The sequence below is a fragment of the Marmota monax genome, unplaced genomic scaffold (genome assembly GCF_021218885.2).
Source record: "Marmota monax isolate L192 unplaced genomic scaffold, Marmota_monax_Labrador192_F-V1.1 WCK01_AAM20220418_F8-fsc00027, whole genome shotgun sequence".
In the NCBI taxonomy this organism is placed as follows: Eukaryota; Metazoa; Chordata; class Mammalia; order Rodentia; family Sciuridae; genus Marmota; species Marmota monax.
The window spans coordinates 13,294,782-13,315,872 of record NW_026694617.1 but is presented as its reverse complement, the minus strand read 5'-3'; the positions used below and the strand labels follow the sequence as shown (position 1 = coordinate 13,315,872).

Genomic DNA, 21,091 nt, shown 5'->3' with positions numbered 1-21,091 from the left:
TTATAGCTTCTTCTAGTGTAGAAAAAATATGTATGTCATGTGTAGTTTTATCTGCTAAATCATTGCCCAAACTAAGGGCTCCAGGCAATCCTGTATGTGCCCTGATATGTCCTATAAAGAATGGATCTTTTCTGTCCCAGATTAGACTTTGTATAGTGGAAAGCAAAGAGAAAACAGTAGAAGAAGGGGAAATCCTACCAGCATCTTCAAGAGATACTATAGCATTAACTACATACTGACTATCAGAAAATAAATTAAATACAGAATCTTTAAACATCACAAAAGCTTGTAAAACTGCATTAAGCTCTACCTTTTGAGCTGATTGTTTGGGTACTAAAAATGTAAAAGTTTGATCAGGGGTAACTACTGCTGCTGTACCATTATTTGACCCATCAGTGAATATATTTGGAGCATTCATGATAGGTGTTTTTCTTGTCATTTTTGGAAAAATTACAGGATGCAATGACCAAAAAGACAATAAAGGGTTAGATGGTAAGTGGTTATCAAATGAAACATTAGATTTGCACATGCTTATTGCCCAAGTATTTAACTCATTAGCTAACTCATCAATTTGATTCATAGTATATGGAGTAATAATTTTATTGGGAGAAATTCCAAACACTCCCTTTGCTGCTTTTATTCCTTTGAGTATTAATTGTCCTACAGCCTCAGGATACCTAGTAAGAATAGTGTTAGGAGAATAAGATAAATGTATCCATAATAATGGACCTTCTTGCCAAAATACTCCTGTAGGAATATTTTTTGTTGGTAGTACAATAAATAATAAAGGCAAACTTATATCAATTCTATCCAAATGCATATTTTCCATATATGTTTCAATGATTTTTAATGCCTTTCTTGCTTCAGGCGTTAACATTCGGGGTGAATTTGGATCTGATGGACCTTTTAGGATATCAAATAAAGGTCCCAACTCTCCTGTTGGTATACCTAGATAAGGCCTTATCCAATTTATGTCTCCTAATAACTTTTGAAAGTCATTAAGTGATTTGAGTTGATCTACTCGTATTTGAATTTTTGGTGGACGGACCATGGTTGAGGATAATAGAACTCCTAAATAATTAATTGGAAAATTTAATTGTACTTTATCTATTGCTATCTCTAGATTATAATTTTTTAATAAGTTTGTAAGTGTGGCATAACATTCTAGCAATGTGTTTTTATCTCTGTGTGCTAATAATACATCATCCATATAGTGAAATATTTGTAGTTCAGGATTTTGATTTCTAAGTGGCTGGATTGCTTTGTTAACATAAATTTGACACATAGTTGGGCTGTTAGCCATCCCTTGAGGGAGTACTTTCCATTCATATCTCTGATCAGGACCTTCATGATTCAGTGCAGGGATAGTAAATGCAAAACGTGGACTATCCTCAGGATGAATTGGAATTGAAAAAAAACAATCTTTAATATCTATAACTAAAACATACCAGGTTTTTGGCAAAGCAGACAACTGAGGAATCCCTGATTGAGCAGGTCCCATAATAACCATCTCATTATTAATGGCTCTTAAATCTTGCAATAATCTCCATTTACCAGATTTCTTTTTGATGACAAAAATGGGAGTATTATGGGGAGATACAGAAGGTTGTATATGTCCTTCCGCTAATTGTTGTTTGACCAGGTCATGGGCTGCTTGTATCTTTTCTTTAGTCAGGGGCCACTGAGGAACCCATACTGGTCTTTCTGATTTCCAAGTAATTTTGATTGTCTCAGTGGCCCTTTCTGAAAATCCAACCCATGTCTTTCTGTTCCTTGATCTATTTGTATTGGTGCTGCTATACCTTGTTCTTGTTTTTCTAATCTTTTTCCTTTCCTAAAACCTTGTCTAGTCATAATAGTGGGTGCATTTTGGTTGATGTTATTTGTTAATGTCAAACCTAATTGATCTAGGACATCTCGTCCCCATAAATTTACGGGAAGATGATCCAATACATATGGCTGTATAGTTCCTTCACATCCTTCAGGATCCTTCCAATCTAATACCATTGCACTTCTATGGGGATTAGTTGCCACTCCTAGGCCTCGAAGCGTTTGAGTGGCTTGTTGTAATGGCCAATGTTTTGGCCATTCTTGACGAGAGATGATGCTAAGGTCTGCACCTGTATCCAGTAGCCCATTAAATTCATGTCCTTGAATATTTAGTTTTAGCATGGGGCGAGAATCTAAATTTAAAGAAAGCATAGTCCAATCTACACCTGTGGAGCCTAATCCCTTGGAACCTCTTTCTACAGTACGACTGGAGAATTTATCATGTAGGCTGGGTATTATTAGTAACTGTGCTATTCTATCTCCTGGTGAAATTACTGATATACCCTTTGGAGAACTGGCTATAATTTTTATTTCACCTTCATAATCGGGATCAATTACCCCAGGACTTATCATAAGTCCTTTTAGAGTAGAAGAGCTGCGTCCCAATAATAAGCCTACTGTTCCTTTGGGAAGAGGTCCTTTCACCCCTGTGGGAATGATTTGAACTCCCATCTCTGGAGTTAGTACTGCTCTGGCGGAGGCGCAGATGTCCAACCCTGCGCTCCCTCTGGTTTGTCTGATGAGGGATCTGATGGACAATGTGTCCTGGGCACTACCCTGATGGGGTTGCTGGGTTCCTCCAGTGCTCCGTATATTTGTGGTTTTGGGCCCCGGAGCATTGGGCCCCCCTGTCCATTTTTTGGCAATGGAGCCCGATGCCTTTCTCCACAATATCGTGGATAAACACCTGGTCCTTGTTCGTTTTTTGATAATGGAGTACCCTCTATGGTGGTTTGAGAACGGCATTCATTAGCCCAATGTCTCCCTCTACGGCATCGTGGGCAAATACCTGGTATTCTACTCCTTTGATACTTAGTTTTGTTAAACCCTCCTCCAATGGGACAATTCCTTTTAAAATGTCCTGTTTGTTCACAATTGTAGCATGTTCTTGGCCTGGCATCTAAAGCCTGTTTTACTGCAGCTGCCACAATTTGCTCTTGTTCATTAATGTCTCTGGCATCTAAAGCCTGTTTTACTGCAGCTGCCACGACTTGCTCTTGTTCATTAATGTCTCTACATAATTTAATATATGTGTTTAAATCTTCATGTTTCCATGGTCTAATGATATCTCTGCACCAACGATTCGCTTGCTCATAAGCCAGGTGTTTTAGTAATGGCATTGCTTGTTCTGTATTCCCAAAAACTCTGGTAGCTGTTTGAATAAGCCTATCTACAAATTCAGCATAAGGTTCATTAGCTCCTTGTATTACCTTAGATAATTGACCTTGTAAACCTCCATGTCCTTGTAAAGTCTTCCATGCCTTAATTGCATCTGCAGCAATTTGTGCGTATACGCCAGGATCATATGCAATTTGTTGCTGCTGATCCTCATAAGGTCCCTTTCCTAACAACATATCTAGATTTCTCTGAGGATAACCAGCTGCTGCATTTCGCCTAGCCGTCTCCTTGCAAAATTCCTCATTGGCAACCTTCCATAACAGGTATTGTCCTCCATTTAGCACAGCTTTACACATATTAGCCCAATCTGCTGGCGTCATGTTCAAGTTGTTAATGGATTCGACCATGCTTACAGTGAAGGGTGCTTGAGGACCATAGGTTGTTACAGCCTCTTTTAGCTGCTTCACTGTTTTGAAATTTAAAACTTGGTAAAATCGCTGCCCTCCTGCCTCAAATACAGGGCATGTTAATATTTGAGATCTTGTCTCAGGATCCCAACTATCAACTGCGGGGGTTGGGGACCTCCCAGCATATGGAGGTGGCCTTGTTAGTTGGACACTTACGCCCTCTGGTGATAGAAAGGTGTTAGTAGCAGTCTCCTGTTGTAACTTTCCCCCTGATGGCTTTTTCTGTTTTACACTTTCTTTCTCTGTCTGACTAGCTTGAGAGGCCTTCTCTTTTACTTGAATCTTTTCCTCTGTCTAACTTGAGAGACCTTCTCTTTTACTTGAATCTTTTCCTCTGTCTGACTAACTTGAGAGACCTTCTCTTTTACTTGAATCAATATGTCTTCTCCTTCCTCTACCATTGTCTGAACTGAAGGCTTAATACTTAGTTAAGTATTTGATTCAAATGTATGATATGTCAAGATCATTGTACTGTCTTGTGTAACTAGTAAAAAAAAAACATTGTATTGAAACCTAATTTTATGCTGTTGTAGCAGTCTTTTAGGGATCATTATTAAGAACCTGGGGTCAAAGTAAAAATATTTTTATATTTAATTTATGGTTTTCTAGATTTAATTTAAAATGTGATAAAACTGATTCATTCAGATTATATTTGCTATGTTGCAAATACTTCATATGATGAGGCTGTCATAACTGGTGTTAGGATTTTGAGACCTTACCGTTAAGAATTCCTTTTACATTCATCTGCATTTTTGAGAGCTCCTTCTACTTTAGTATACTACTCCCACACATACTTTCTATATCATTAGTCAAGAAATCTAAAATATCTTTTCTTTTTTTATATTTTGATTTGTTGTTTGCTGTTATTTCTGCAGCTACTAATTTACTAATGATTTTAATGTCTTTTTTGTCCTGTATGTTAAAGATGCTTTTCACAATTATTGCCATTCATTGCTGGTAATTTTTGAGATACAGATATTTAAAATATGATGGAGTTTTTTTTTTTCTACCTGCTTCTTTGGAAAGCCCATCCCCCTCTAAGATATGATGATCTGATGTTTTGTTGGTTATTGATCTGTTGTTTCAAAATCATTTACTAAATAACATGATATATAGATAACTTACATATCTGTACTGATCTGTGGAGTCTGTAATTAATTTTCTGATCCCAGCATTTAACCTGTGATAATTTGTCAGTTAAAAAGAAGACTTTTCAGATGTTGACAATTTTTTTTGTCATTGGCCAAAGTCTTTGCTGCAGTCTCTATAGGAACTTTTGGGAGTGTTGGAGTTTTTAGGAATCTTTGTTTCAGTCTTGATTTTCTTTATGATTATATTATCTGCTTGTGAATTTCAGGGTTTGTCTTTTTTCTTCATTTATTATTTTAGTGGATTTTTATGGCTTTCAGGAATATATTGAGTGTATTTACCATACATATGCTGGTATATGGAATCTAATATATTTGAGACCGGAGTAAAGTTTATATAAAACTCATACCCTAAGTTCTGATTTTTTTCTTCTCTAAGGTTAGGGTAGTATTAGCTTCTTAAGTAAATTACATATAAGATACACCAAAGGACAAATTCACACACAAACACAGGGTATCCATGAGGCATTGGTTCCAAGACCCGCAAGGATACCAAAATTGGCAGATGGTTAAGTTCCTTATATAAAATAATGAAGTACTACATATAATCTACATATATCCTTCCTTTAAATCATCTCCAGATTACTTATAATACTAATATAACATAAATGCGCAGTACAAAGGTGTTATATTGCATTGTTCTGGGAAAAACAACAAAAAATGTCTTTATATATATATTTTTTAGGTATTTTTCTTAGGTATGTTTTAATTGGCTGTGAGTTGCAGCTCAGTACCACTGTTCAGCACCATGAAAGAGTATCAGGGAAGATAGCACTAACTTAGCAAAAGACAAAAATTGCTGAATGGTTTCTACTCAATGTGTATCTCTTTGTATCATGATAAATTTAAAAAATTGTAATCTCAACCATTGTCAGGAGAGGACCATCTATATTTCTTTAACAGAAGCATTTTTATTCAGAAGTTGCATGATTATGCTATATATGTCTTATTCTGTTTGGGCTGCTGTAGCAAAATATTATAGACTGGGCAGTTTATTACACAAGAGAAATTTATTTCTTACCATTCTTTTACCCCTTCCATTCCCTTCATTCCCCTTTGTCTAATCTACTAAGCAGTCTAGAATTTGCCTCTTCTTGACATTCCCTATAAACTTATTATTCAATATGTGGCTTTTGTACCTGCCTTCTTTCACATGGTCTGATTTTTTTCAATATCAATCTGTTGTTGAAGCATGTATGTATTAGTTCAGCTCTTCAGAGTTACAACGGTTCAACTTGGAATTTTTCAATTTTCTTGCAGAAAATATGTCCTGTAAAGCAAAAAATGTTTTCTTTCTGGTGCTTTGTGACCCCCAAATTAGTTTAATGATAGACATTGCCTCCCAAATGCCATACAACATGAAATCAGTTATAGGCATGAATAAATGAATGTATAGTAATAAAGTTTTATATAACAACAGGCAGCTGCCTCATAGATCATAGTTTAATGACCTTCTTCATGGCTATGATTTTCATCCAATTTAAAATGGATTTATTTATTTACTTTTTACTTTTTAATATTTTTGTTCTTCTTAGTTATACATGACAATAGAGTATAATCTGACTTATTTATTACAAACATGGAGTACATCTTATTCTAATTAGTATCTCAGTCTTGTGGTTGTACATGATGTAGAGATTCACTGTGGTGTATTCATATATGTACGTAGGAAAGTTATGTCAGAATCATTCCACTGTCTTTTCTATTCTTTGCCCTCTCCATTCCCTTCATTCTCCTTTGTCTAATCTGTTGTAAACTGCTGTTCTTCCCCTCTATGTAAAATGAATTTAGATGGTAGAGCACATGTTTCTATTTGCTCTCTCCTAAGTTATAATTAAAATGTCAATTTCAAAAAAAAGATCTTCCACCTATCTAGTTTATGTCAGTATGTATTAAAATATATAGTACATATAATATTTATCATCTATAGTATGTATTTTGTAATATATAATATGTATCATACCATTTGCTTTCTGTTCTACCTTCAGTGCTCTTTTACAGTACAGTAAAATATGAAGGGAAATTATGTAACCTCACCCCAGCACAATAAAGAAATGTTCTTATTGTATAATAAGTTTCCTTATAAAAGAAATAGGATTATATATTATGTGGTCTTGATACAGTGATTTATCTTCATAGTTTGTACTTAAATATTTACATAAGATACTTTTATTCAAATGGGAGAGTGTTGCTAAAATATTGATTGGTTTAAAAACAGAAGTACAGAAGTAGATAAAAAGGAGATGAAGCAGCTTTCATAGAGGAGTTTTTTGCAGATTATATTATTTATGCATGCATGCTTCTTTGATTAAAGACCTTGCTTAGATGAAGTACTAACTTTCCTTTATAATAAAACTCCAAGGCAATTTATACTTAATCATGCTGAGGAAATTAGGTGAATTGCTCAATATTGCAGAATAGAGTGCTTGATTTATCATTTTTTATCTTTTCAGATTTATATCAAGTTATGGGAAGTATTACCAAAGTGTTAAACCAGTTAAATGCTTTGTCAGAAATCAAATTATAAAGTATTACTAAAGCATTAAAGTCAATATTTTCTCAACAGTTTAAACATATATATTATGAAGGCTATATTTAGGTAAAAACGTTGATTTGTTAAAGTTCTTTGCCCATCTTCCCTGGAGATGTTAACTATGAAGAAAGACCTAAATTACCTTTAATTTGTGTCTTCATTTAGGACAGAGTAGAAATAAGTCATAGTGAAAATAAATACTTGTATTGTTCTGTGAATTCATTATTGAAAGTTGTGAAGTTGGTTTATTTTTTTAATAGAATATTTCCTTGGAGCAATTAAAAAAATCTATGTTAGCTTTTTTGCCTATCCTAAATCTTAATTTTTTTTTATCCTAAATCTTAATCTAGATATTAGAGCTTCTTGGCTCTTGATTACCCCTTTGCTCTATGAGAATTGTCTTTGTCTCTTTGGCATTTTAATTAAGTTTAAGATTAAGGTAAGACAGTTTAATGGTTATTTTTCACTTTCCATCTTTTCAGAAACTCTTGTGTCCCAAGTGAATTTTATTTTCAGAATGGCATGTTCTTGTTAACTGTGAGATTCTTCTCTGGAAAGAAACCATATTTAATAGTAACTAATCCAGTAGAAATTCAAATCTAAATATTTTTGTAATCCTTTGAATCTATACTTTCCATTTCATTTGCCAAACTTAATCTAAAGATTGGCACCATATTTTGACAAAGTATTTTTATATACTATATATTTTCTTTAGACAGATTTAAGATCATATGTAGGTTTATTAGAGAACCCTGTTATTATGTAAACTAGAAGAAATACTGTCAGTACTTTTCCTGCTACTACTGCTCAGTGCTCATTTATTATGCCAGGCATTATTCTAAGCACTGCAGAAGTAATCACTTGTTTAATTCTAACAGTCCATTGAGGTGAATGAATACTATGACTTACCCATTTTTTCAGATAAGAAAATTGAGGTATACAGAGACTGTGTCTGCCACTGGCTTTAGGTGGGGGATGAATTTTTACATGTGCCATGTGTTTGATTGATCAGATACTATGTGTGATAAATGCAGTGAATTGAGAAGATTTGATGTTAAATCTGGAAGCCTGTCTTTCTATGTCTTCTGATTAAAAGCTGTCTATTTCCCCTTTGATATTCTTCAGAAGTCTTCTGTTCTGAAAATATATTTTCCATTCTAATACATAAATTATTTTTGTATGATATTGGGCATTTGCACATAGCTAAATTATTTAAATTAGAAACTCTAACTCTGATCTGTCCTCCTCTTATCTGTAAAACCATATAACTGATGCTTTTCATTCTAAATTCCCTCTAGTAGGAGTTGATTAGTACACCTTCACATTCTATTCCCACAAATGAAGCTCTCTTTTTACAAGAATTGTATTCTTATATTTTGATTTGTTCTCAGATCTGTTGATACTCCTTTCACTTGTTATTCTAATTAAATAATGAAGTTAAATATAGATATGAATGTGAAAACACTATCTTTATGAAAATAAAGTTGAATGCTTTGCAAAGTTGAAGAACAAGCAGTCGGCAAGATCTGTCCCTTGGACTATAGTTTGCCCTGTTCCTAACTCCACTGCCCCTCTATTTTTTCTTATCACTCAAGGTTCAATAGACTGTTCTTTAAGTGGTCTTACACTTAAACATACATCTTTGATTGTCTTTCCATTAGTATTTAACTTTTTACAAATACCCTGAGGAGAGACTACTTTTCTAAAAATGTTCTTCTTTTATTCATTCAGTTTATGAATCAAAAATAAATCTTAATTATCACAAAGAATTGCAAAGTAGCATATATGATAAGCTTCATATGAATGGAATACAATGATAGAAACCGTGATAGTGCCCTTGGGTCTGTTTCTATGGAGTAAATTTATATTATTTTTTTTCATTATGATGTGTTAATTCTTCAGAAATGAACTGTTTCAAGACAAATGCATGAAATTGTAAAGATTGTAAATATAATTCAGATACAGTATGATTTTATATAATTAGAATTACTCAAGCTTTCATCACAATTTTGAGTGCAATATTTTACATTTTGGAAGTTACTGTTCGGGTTTTTAAAAGCATGCAGCATAGAAATATTTGATACAGACATGCTAAGTTTGTATCCCAGCTTTGTGACCTATAAGATGTTAGAACTTGGATAGCTTGACTAACCTTTTTAAGAAGTTCCCTTGTTTTATATATATATAATATATATATATATTTTTTTTTAGTTGTAATTGGACACAATACCTTTATTTATTTTTATGTGGTGCTAAGGATCGAACTCCTGGCCTTGCATGTCCTAGGCAAGAGCTCTACCACTGAGCCACAACCCCAGTCACAAGAAGTTCCCTTGTTTTAAAGCTGGAAGAATAATTTCTGGTATATTCAAGTATATACGAATTCAGTTGTGACCATTTGAAATAAATGAAACTGAATCACTACCTCCTATCAAACATGAAAATTAATTCCTGGTAAATAACAAGTCTGTATGTGAAAGACAAAATAATAAAATTTCCAGAAGTCAAAAAAATTTAAGGAGGTATGTGTATGGATATGTGAGTGTACATATGTGTGTATGTTTAGACACATGTATAAATATGTGCCTGCACACATATATGTGTGTTATGTATGTATACACACACACACACAAACACACAGAGCTTACCATATTGCCTGGTGTATAGTAATCCTTCAGTATTATTGACCATTAAGTAATGCAGCTTTCTTCCTATTAAAGACCTAGGAAGAAAGTACTTTAACAGAGAAACTATATTTTCAGTAGAATGCTTTATTCAGCTCTATATAAATCAGAACATTGACAAGTATTAGTTATAAAAATGACAAAATAATTAATTATTAATAATAGTTAACTTCCGTGATAGACTTAATTTCTGACCCTTTGGTTGAACTTGAATCATATCTAGAAATTTAATTTGAGGTCTTTTCTACTGCCTGACATTTTGAACTGCAGGGTTGTATCTAATATTTATAAAAACTTTTGTTTTTGCCACTTTTCTAAAATGTGAATATTTAAAGTAATACTCAGGGCTGGGGATGTGGCTTAAGCGGTGGCGCGCTCGCCTGGCCTGTGCGGGGCGCTGGGTTTGATCCTCAGCACCACATAAAAAATAAAATAAAATAAAGATGTGTCCACCGAAAACAAAAAAATAAATATTAAAAAATTCTCTCTCTCTCTCTCTCTCTCTCTCTCTCTCTCTCAAATAAATGAATGAATGAGTGAATGAATGAATGAATAAAATAAAATAAATAAAGTAATGCTCAGCAAGACTCTGGGACCATCTTAATACTGACTGTTCATCAACTTTAAATGTGTATTTCCATTTATTCTGGAAAATGTCATGTACATCATTAATTCTGCCTTTACCATGATGAGTCATTACCTATATAGAGAATGTAAACTCTACAGTAGCAAATAGGGGCATAAAATATTATAAAAACTAAGATTGTAACATTAGTTTATAAAAATGTAAAATCAGTACAAGGAAATCAATAAAGTAAACTTCATGGGAGGCAGGACCGTGTCTCACTCACTTAGTACTCTCTATGAACTATGGTTATGTGTGACATAAAATAATGAGTGAATCTGCTATTCACTTTGCTTATGTACTAATTAAAAAAAAATGGGGTCTGGAAAACTGTAAAGCAAAAGCTAAGGGATTACCACTACTGCAATACAAAATATTAACCAACAAAAAAGATTTTAATGATATAGGATAATAGAGGAAAATCCTGAAGGACATTTACATTTGGGGCAGATTTATTCAAACTGCAAGGGAAGTCATTCTGTTAAAATAGTATTTCAGGTGATTCAACTGTTGCATATCATCCACTCTTCCCCATCCTTTGTATTGAATTAAGAAAGTCATGCCTACGAATTCTTATTTACGTGTGTGTGCGTGTATGTGTGTGTGTATTTTGCTTTCAAGGAAGCTCTTACTCTATAGAAATATCTTTTTCCTTCCTTCCTTTCCTCCTTGCTTGCCTACTTCCCTTTCTTCCTTGAGCACATGGTGAGTCTCTTTGGTTTACATTTGCCAAAAGTCACAGGTAGTAGTACTTCCAAAGGAGAAAACATGGGTCAAGTGAAAGTTAGGACCACGGACTTAGCGTGCTATTGGTAGAGGTGTGTGCTCCATCCAGGTAATAGAGTTGTTTAGGTAAAAGATATTTCAGGGTTTACAGCCAAGACTTGATTGAACTGAGGAGTGTCCTCTCTTGCATAAACCTAGATCCTCAGCCATCTTATTTACATACTCAGATTTCTGAGCATGCAGACACAATACTCCTTGCACACACAACAGTTGTGTGTGTACTTTGGGCATCCTTTGAGGTGTTTCTCTTTCTCCTAGCTGTCCAATCCCGCACAGACCTTTAACCTGGCACAGTCACTTCTAGGGAAGTGGTGGTGAGGAAAGAATTTGTCCTTTTTATCACCGTTTCTGGGTATGCATGTGAGATCAGATAGGAGTGCATATGGGTGAGTAGCCAAAACTGCTCTCTTGGAGTCAATAAAGTTTCTTTGTAAAATTGATGAGGATCATCAGTACTTTTGAAAAAGGGGAGTCTATTAAGTTTTGCACAAAGCACTACAAAACTAGTGATGATCCTGTAAAGACTACTTAGATAATGGGCCTACATCAGTGTTTACCAAAATATTACCCAGAGTCTTTCAATCCATCAACTCATCTTTTGAAGGTTGACATTTCCTGGGAGCAGGGGGACGGGGGTAAAACTTTTTTAGTCTTAAAATTTAGATTAAGCCTGATTTTAAAAAATCAAAAACTCCGTACTCCCCCGTCCCCTACAGCTATTACATTCTTCAATATCATCTTAGTACTACAAGGACTGGATTTTGTTCATCTTGGCTAACATTCAAATTCAACTATTTATGCCATGAATTTGCAGTTTTGCTTTTGCATTATATCCCCAGTATATAAAAATGGATCATTTCAGAGCATTTAAAGTGAGAGGAGTAATGTAGAATTGCTGCAGGTTAAAATGACATAAATGCAAGTAGTGACTAGGTACAAATATGAAATGCGAGTTTTTGTGTTCTGTTACAAGTGAATCAGCTATGTGCTTTATAAAGGCTGCCAAGAAACAAAAATGTAAAAGGACTAAGTTTAATGACATGTACCATGAGTTGTGCCAGATTTTGTTAGAATAGTGATCTCTGCCCTTATGTTTTATCTGTCATAAAATATTAAGGAACTTAAAACTTTCAATCTAATTGTGTTTTATTCAAAGTATGTTGTTATTTTCTGGCAAACCAGCTGTGCATTTCACTATGAAATTGGTAAATTATATCACTGTTGTGGAAAATGGGACCAAAATTACAGAGGTAATATTCACAAGCAGGACAGGTGGTAGGTAGCATGGTCATATGCATGTGAATCCAGTTGCAAAGTTAACAACCTGTGTAGTGCTTAGAGAAACATTGGAAGGTCTTACCAAAAATCCTGTATTAAATCATATTTGTTAGACATGAGGCAATATTAGTGATACGTTGTGTGGAAGAACAGTGGATGAATTGTAGGTAAAGGATTTGTTTTCTGATAAAACTTTTTAATTTACATAATAGGAATTAACTTAGGTGAGTTGCAAATATAGAAGAGTAATAAATAATATTTTTGTTTATTGCTAAAAACTAATATTGCTGGAAAATTAATTTTTTTTCTCTTTGAAATTACTACTGTATCCTATTTCCTTTAGGTTTATTGTATTTTTTTTTTTTTTAATTCTTGCTCTTCAGCAGGAAGTTTACCTATTAGTTAGCCTATTATTTTTTTCTCATTTCCAAACCATGGCATATTTGGACAAATTTTCTTATTGATCTTCTATACTGGCAGGTCATTTTTTTCTCCCATATCTGTCTTTTATGATGACTGATTTGTTCTGATATCTGTTTCAACTTTCAGTAGTCTAAGATACACTTCTTTTTCAGACTTGATCTGTAATTTCCAAAGCTGTTAGATTTATGATAAGAGCACTGACCAATGTGTTGTTAACTTCTGTATTTACTTTCCACCCAACTTGAGCTCCTGCCATATTTGTTTATACCTAGGATTTACTTATGAGTTGAGAAACAATTATTAAAGTATGACTATGTAGTTTAATTTATCAAGCAATTATTATCAGAGGGAAATGCTTGTAGATTTTTTTTTAATTTTTTATTGTTGGTTGTTCAAAACATTACATAGTTCTTGATATATCATATTTCACACTTTGATTCACTTGGGTTATGAACTCCCATTTTTACCCCATATACAGATTGCAGAATCACATCAGTTACACATCCATTGATTTACATATTGCCATACTAGTGTCTGTTGTGTTCTGCTGCCTTTGCTTGTAGATTATTGAAATCCTTTTACTCTGGAAAATGTTATTCCTTCTAGATTTTTATTATTCACTTTTTCCTTATCAATGCTCTTTGATTTTAAATAATATACTTAACTTTCATTCCTTGTTCTTTGCTTTTATTCATTGTTATTGCTCTTCAGTACCCATAGTCCTCCAATCTCTCAGGTATATCTTTACTTCTTTGTTATCAAAAAACTGTTTTCTACGAATCATTTATTTTTTTGTACATTTACTGTAAAATTCTAGTTTTTAAAATAATTGGGGGGGGGGGGCAAGGACAGCTCAGTGGTAGAGTGCTTTCCTAGTATGCATGAAGCCCTGAGTTTGATCCCTGGCACTGCAGTCAATATATAGCATTTTTATGTAGTTACAATATGACTTCATCATATTTGGTGCAAATATACTCTTTTTATTCTAAACTTAAATGTGCTTACTTTATGAATTATACTTTGTTTATTTGACTATGTTCATCAACTTTATGATTTTTAAACTTTGGAGTAATAGAAGAAGATACTGTCTCTCCAGAAAAATTAATTGAGTCTTTAATTTTGTTTTACTACAGTTTCTAAAGTAATTTTTGTGGAACACTTTTACAGATTAGTTTGACAAGGCATACTGAAAACCAAGAAAATGTCTTCATATTTCATCATTTTCTTTAAAAATTTAAGTAATAAAGTATGGCATTTTGAAGTAAGCATAATCTTATTTCATCAAATGCTTTGAAATACTAAAAGTTAGGCCAATATTTTTGTGTTTTCCAGATTATTGTTCGGTGGTAACAATTGTGGATCAGACAAATGTAAAGTTAACTTGCCTGTTTTTTAGTGGAAACTATGAAGCCCTTCCAATAATTTATAAAATTGGAGACATTGTTCGCTTTCACAGGCTTAAGGTATAAGTCATACTTTTTATAACTTACATTCTTTTGATGAGAACGCTGCCATTCACTGAAGCTAGTTAGCACTACTTGTGTAGTTGCTTTGTTTAGAGCATGATATCAGGTGTTTCAGAAGAAGAAATGTAAATAGTATCAGACTCCAAATAATATATAGTGTGATATCACTTCATTTAAATGAATTTCCAATTCTTCTTCCTCAGAAATATATTAGTTGTTCAGATTCACACTAAGCCCATTCTGTGTTCTTACTTTCAAATATAGATTCATGATATGAAAATTTTGGTAAAGGACAGGAGTAACAATCATAATAAATTAACTTATTTATTTACTTAATTTTTGAGACAGAGCTCTTGCTATGTTGTCCAGGCTAGCCTCAAATTCCTGGGCTCAGGCAGTCCTTCTACTCAACCTCCTGAGTAGATCGGATTATAGGCATATGCCACCAGGCCTGAGTCAATGCTATGATTTCTAATATCATACTAGTTTTATTTGTGTATGTTCTTTGTATTCCCTTTATAATGTGGCTAGACACTATATGGTTTTGGTTTTATGTTTTAAATGTCTACTCATGATTGTGTGTTTCATCCATATTGCTTACATGGTTTTGTTCGTTTTCATTGATAAATGGTACTTTCCTATGTGAACGCATCACAATTTTTATATTCATTCTGTTGTTTCTAAATGTTTAGGTGATTTCCAGATTGTGGAAATTATAATTATTGTTATGGACTCTTTAGTATAGCTTTTAGTTAATATAAACATATGTTCAAGCACATACCTCTATACACACATATATTTTAGTTAGGTTTATACTAGCAAGTGTGGTTACTAGTGCCTTAAGATGTACTTTTATGTTCACCCTAAGTTTTTCAAAGTGATTGCTACCACTTTACATTGTCACTAACAGCATATGAAAGTTCTGGTTGTTCCACATTTCACAAACTCTTCATACTTTCCTTTTAAAATGTATTGTTGGGTTTATATTAGTATCTCATGGTTTTAACTTGAATTTTTGTGAATATTTATGAAGTCAAGAACATTTTTGAATTCATGTATCTTCCAAAATATGAAATAGCCATTTTTTATGTATTTTCTTTTCTATGGGATTTTTATTTCCCTTTCTTATCTTATTGTGGAAGTTCCTTATATATAAAGATTGTAGATCTTTTTAGTCAAAGTATATGGATTGTGAGCATTTTTTTCCCACTGTACAAAGGTGAAGCAACTGTTTTCACACATTGGACAATAGCTATCTGATCAGATAGAGAAAAGAGACTTAGGAGATGAGCCACATGATCACCACATCTCTATCTGGGTACAGTTTCTCAACAATTGCATGGCAAGCTGGAATGTAACCTGTTGTCCTACTAAGATAAGGAAACTAGGCCAAAATTCAAGACAGCTAAAAGAACTTGGATCTTTAAGATGAGGTACCAGAGAGGAAAGAACTATTTATAGGGGGATGTCAAGAAGTCTATTAGTGTTAGGGAAGGGGTTGGTGTCCATGAATTCTTGACTGAAAGCTGTGCTGTACATGGAAAGGACAAGAATACTTAAGGATTACAAGAGTTGCTCTCTGACAGAATTATGGTTGAACATGAAATAGATATTAGAGGTCTAGCATTGGGGATGCTGCAGTTCAGCCTACTTAGGGATAAATAACCTTGATAATACCTCTTTTACACCTTTGACATTCAGCTGAGAAAACCTAAAGCCCTTCCTCATAAAGGGAAACATCCTAGAGTAAGGCCTACTACAACATATTTTGTCAAAACCTGAAAGAAGATCTACAAAGAAGACATGTTGCAAGTGAGTCCCACCAAGATAGAAAGACTTTGGAATACACCATGGGGTTTCCATAGATTGTGTATAACAAGGCATAAAACCAGGTATTCCTGGATTTAAGGTGTTTAGCCATCAAATAAGTGACCATGAAGAGGTAACACAATTCAGATTCTTACAGTGTCTACCAAAGGAAAAAAGAATACTAAATAAGAATATAGGAAAATATTACCCAGAGGCAAGGGAGGAAAAAGACATTCTAAACAGATTCCTTGGCCCAGATGTTGGATTTTTTTGAATTAAAACTTAAAAATATATATTTATATAATATATAAAATACAAAATATTAAGAAAAAAATTTTTAGCAAATGAAAATGTAAATGAATGACAAATCAAATTACAGCAGAGAAATGGGAACTGTTTTTAAAAGCCTAATAGAAATTCAGTAGTTGAAAAGAACAGCAAATAAAATGAAAAATCTAATGGACAGGCTAATGAGCAGATTAGATATATCAAGTTAATTTTCAGATAGATCTAAAGAAATTACCTAATCTGAAGGAAAAAGGATTAAGTAAAAATGAATATACCCTAAGGGATTTTTGGAAGAATATCAAATGTTGCATTATACAATTTGAGAAGCAACAGAAAAGAATGTGGATGGGGAAAATATTTTTTAGAAATAAGGACAAAACTTTTCCAAATTTGATGAATAACATTGACTTAAATGCACTTAATGCAAGGTACATGAAAATAAAAGACACCTGAACAAATTACTCTGAAACCAGTGTAGAAACCAAAATGAAGTATGAAATCAGCTGAAAGAGAATTGAAATATCCAATATATGGAACAATGGTACCAATGAAGCAGTTTTTAAAAAGCAAACATCAAAGAACAAAAGAAAAACAAATAACAAGATAACAAAGTACAACCATAGTGATAATTACATTGATGTAAATAGAATGAACAGTACAGTTACAAGGAAAGGATCAACTGAATGAAAATTTAAAAACTGTATATGACCTACAAAACATACTTAAAATATAAAGACACAATTTAATCGAAACTAAAACTACAGGAAAAAATATCCAAGCAAGCAGTAGTCATACAGAAAATGAAATAACTACACCATCAAGCATATATTATTAAAAAGATTTTTTTTAAAGAGAAAGGGAGCATTTTATAAGGACAAAAATGTCACTTTGTGAAGAATATATAACAATTATATATCTAGTAAATGAGCCCCCAAATTCAGAAAGCAAAAAAAATGCTCATGGATGGTCAGTTCTCTCAATCACAGTGAGTAAAGTAGCCTAAAATGCATTTATTGACAGCACACACTCATCTTTTAAGTATTCCAGCTTTTAATCTGTCATTAATAACTGTCACTTATTATCCCTTTTTTCCTTGTGTAAATTATATCTTAGTAAAAATAATGAATGAAAACTTGGTAGTCAATGACTACCTCTTTGAAAATGTAAATATGTTTGTACAGTCTTGTAGAATTTTATATGATAACTTATGTATATTGATATAATACCAGTTGAATTTACATTTCATGTTAGTTCAATGAAAAATATTAAAGAATTACATACTTGAGTTAATTATGCTGGAAAAATTTATAATCTTTCACGTTTCTTTAGCTCCTGAGTTGTGGTTGATAAACTATTTTGTTAGTATCTGTTTTCTACTTTGCCCTATTTTCTTAGATTCAGATATATAAAAATGAGCCTCAGGGTATCACCAGCTCTGGGTTTGCATCTTTGACATTTGAAGGAACCTTGGGAGCTCCTGTCATACCTCGTACTTCAAGCAAATGTTTTAATTTCACTGCTGAGGACCACAAAATGGTAGAAGCACTACGGGTATGGGCATCTACACATATTTCGCCTTCTTCCATGTTAGTACAGTTGTGTGATGTTCAGCCTATGCAGTATTTTGACCTGACTTGTCAGCTTGTGGGCAAAGCAGAAGTGGATGGAGCTTCATATCTTCTAAAGGTACATTTAAATACTTGAAATTATAAGTTATTACCATATTTGAATTAATGAAACACTTTTAGCATTCATATGGAATAAGTTTACACTCTACTAAGTACTTAAAATTTAACTTTTTTGATAAGCCTAAATATTCATGCTATCTACACTTACTTCTTTAATATTTTCCTTCCAGAGAAAAATATTATTATCAGATCTGTATTTTAAATACAATATGATTTATGGCATATTTATTTATTATTTTAGTAGTAATAGACCTGTTTTCTATTTAGCTGTTTAGCTGTTTTCTAGCTAAATAGCTATCCTTGTTTAGCTCTTGAATAATTTTGGAGGAATGATCTGCTATTTTTCTTTCTTGGGCATTTGAACAACATTGCTTTCACCATGTTTTTTTTTTTTTTTTTTCTCTGTTCTCTGCAATTATAGGGCAAAGAATTGTGGAATGTTGTATCACTTGGACAATCTTAGGGTTTAGTGTTATTATCATTAAGCGTGTCCATTGTTTTAGTTAGCTTTTTTATTGATTTTTAAAAAAATAAATGACAACAGAATGCATTACAATTCTTACTACACATATACAGCACATTTTTTCATATCTCTGGTTGTATATAAAGTATATTGACACCAATCGTTGTCTTCATACATGTTCTTTGGGTAACGAGAACAACTTAAAGGAGGAAAAGTGTTTGTGGGGCTCATGGTTTCAGAGGTCTCAGTGTATAGATGGCTGACTCCATTATTCTGGGGCCAGGAGTTGTCAATCTATGGACTAAGAATTTTGAACCATGAGCCCCAAATAAACTTTTCCTCCTGTAAGCTGTTCTTGTCAGGTATTTTGGTCACAGTGATAAAAAGCTGACTGAAACACTCATATTAAGGGACAGTGAAAAACAGAAATTATTAAATAAAATATGAAGGGTTAGAAATTGAAAATAGAATCTTTATATACACAGAATACTATAAGGAAAGTCGCATACTATAAGGAAAGTTGATCACGTCAAATATGACAAAGCTGAAGCTAAAGCAACATAAAATCATTCAAAGATAGAAGTCATGCTCTGTGGCCAATGTGATATCTTTAACCAGGGCAGTTTGTAATTATTAAATATTTTCAATGACAAGGAATATACCTTTGGGCAGAGAGCATATTTTTACTGCTGTCCTGTTAGAAAATTCTTAAATTTTGCATTAAATTTTGTGGCTGATGATCTATATTTTTTTCTCTTAAAAAATAGTGTGTTCTTGTATCTTACTCTAATAGATAAGTTTTTCAAGTAAGTAAAAGGAACTTTCAAGTAACTTTTAAAATATGGTATTAAAAAGTAAATGTAAGAAATTAAATTAGTAAATCTTAGACAATTTTTATATAAGCCTAAAAGTCTTTGTGTACCTTTTGATGCAACAATTTTATTTTCATGAATTTATTTTAAAGAACTGATTTTAAATGTGTACAGAGGAAATTTAAAAGAATATTTGTCTTATAGTACCAAAACTTAGGGAAAAGTTCAGTAACAGTAGAGAATTAAATTGTATGAACTATTTATATGTAATAGAATGCTCTCAGACTATAAAATGGATTGTAGATACATACTTGTTCAGATAGTTTTTTGGTTGTCTATACTGTGAGTAATATTGTTTCATTTGTTTACAAAAATATACATAAACATAGCAAAACTATATTGAAAAGCATATATAACTTTCCAGTATTTTACTGTTAACTCTGAAAGGTAGAATTATAGCTGATTTTATTTTTCTGATGTTGGATTTTTCTTATGTATCAGGAAAACATTATTAAATTATTTTTCAAAACCAGGAGGAGGCAGACCTTACCTTAAATGATATCTAGTCAACATAACTATGTAGTATCATTATTTCCTTTCTCAACCTGGGTATGATACTAATATGGATCCCTTTTTCGGTAATTGCAATGTAGTTGATTTAATTTTTTCAGTAACTATATTTTTACCAATGGTGTGCAATAAAGACATAAATTAATAAGTCTGGAAGTCTAACATTATTCTACCTTATTTCTATTATTGTGTTTATACAGCTTGTGTTCTGTATAATACTTATAAATTAAATTTTATTTAGGTATATTCTGTGTCCTTAATGTCCACAGTGATGTTGAAATCTCATCTTTATATTTTTATTTATTTATTTATTTATTTAGAGACAGGATCTCATTAATTTGTGTAGGGCCTTGCTGAGTTACTGAGGTTGGCCTTGAACTTTTGATCCTCTTGCCTGGGCCTCCCAAGCCCTTGGGATTACAATATTGAACCACTGCATCCAGCTCTTTTATTTTTTTATTATTATTGTTTTTTAAATAAAAAAGCAGAAGTCATGCGCAGCCAGAGTTGATAGATCATTTGTATGTCTAATCTCTATTGTGTTTTAGAAAACATAAAATAATGTGAGCCAGAAATTGTCATATTCAAGGGATTACTGTTCAGATTTGCAATATTTACTTCTTTGTATGGAAGCATCATAAGAATGCTATGTAACTAAGAATGAGATGAAATCTTATATAATAATCTTATTTATGTAAATGTGAACCAAAATCCTTGATCAAATACCACCAAACAGAATCAACAGTATAGTAAAAGGATAATATACTATTATCTAGCATAATTTATTTTTATAGTTCAGAAGTTGTATAATGACAGGAAAATACAGTAATCTCCATGATTATTAAAAATTATATGCTTGTCTCAGTAAATGTTAATATATTTA

General features: G+C 32.7%; 1 protein-coding gene across 6 annotated transcripts in view; it reads left to right on the top strand.

Moving 5' to 3' along the window:
* Pot1 (protection of telomeres 1) overlaps positions 1 to 21,091 on the top strand; it is a 105,708-nt gene that overhangs the window by 47,331 nt on the left and 37,286 nt on the right. For 5 of the 6 annotated variants that reach the window (XM_046422445.2, XM_046422442.2, XM_046422443.2 and 2 more), the window contains 2 exons: positions 14,445 to 14,575; positions 18,071 to 18,361. In XM_046422445.2, the coding sequence (XP_046278401.1) occupies positions 14,445 to 14,575; positions 18,071 to 18,361 (422 nt within the window). Of the gene's footprint in view, positions 1 to 14,444; positions 14,576 to 18,070; positions 18,362 to 21,091 lie in introns of those variants that run through there. The other variant, XM_046422448.2, reaches the window with a different exon arrangement.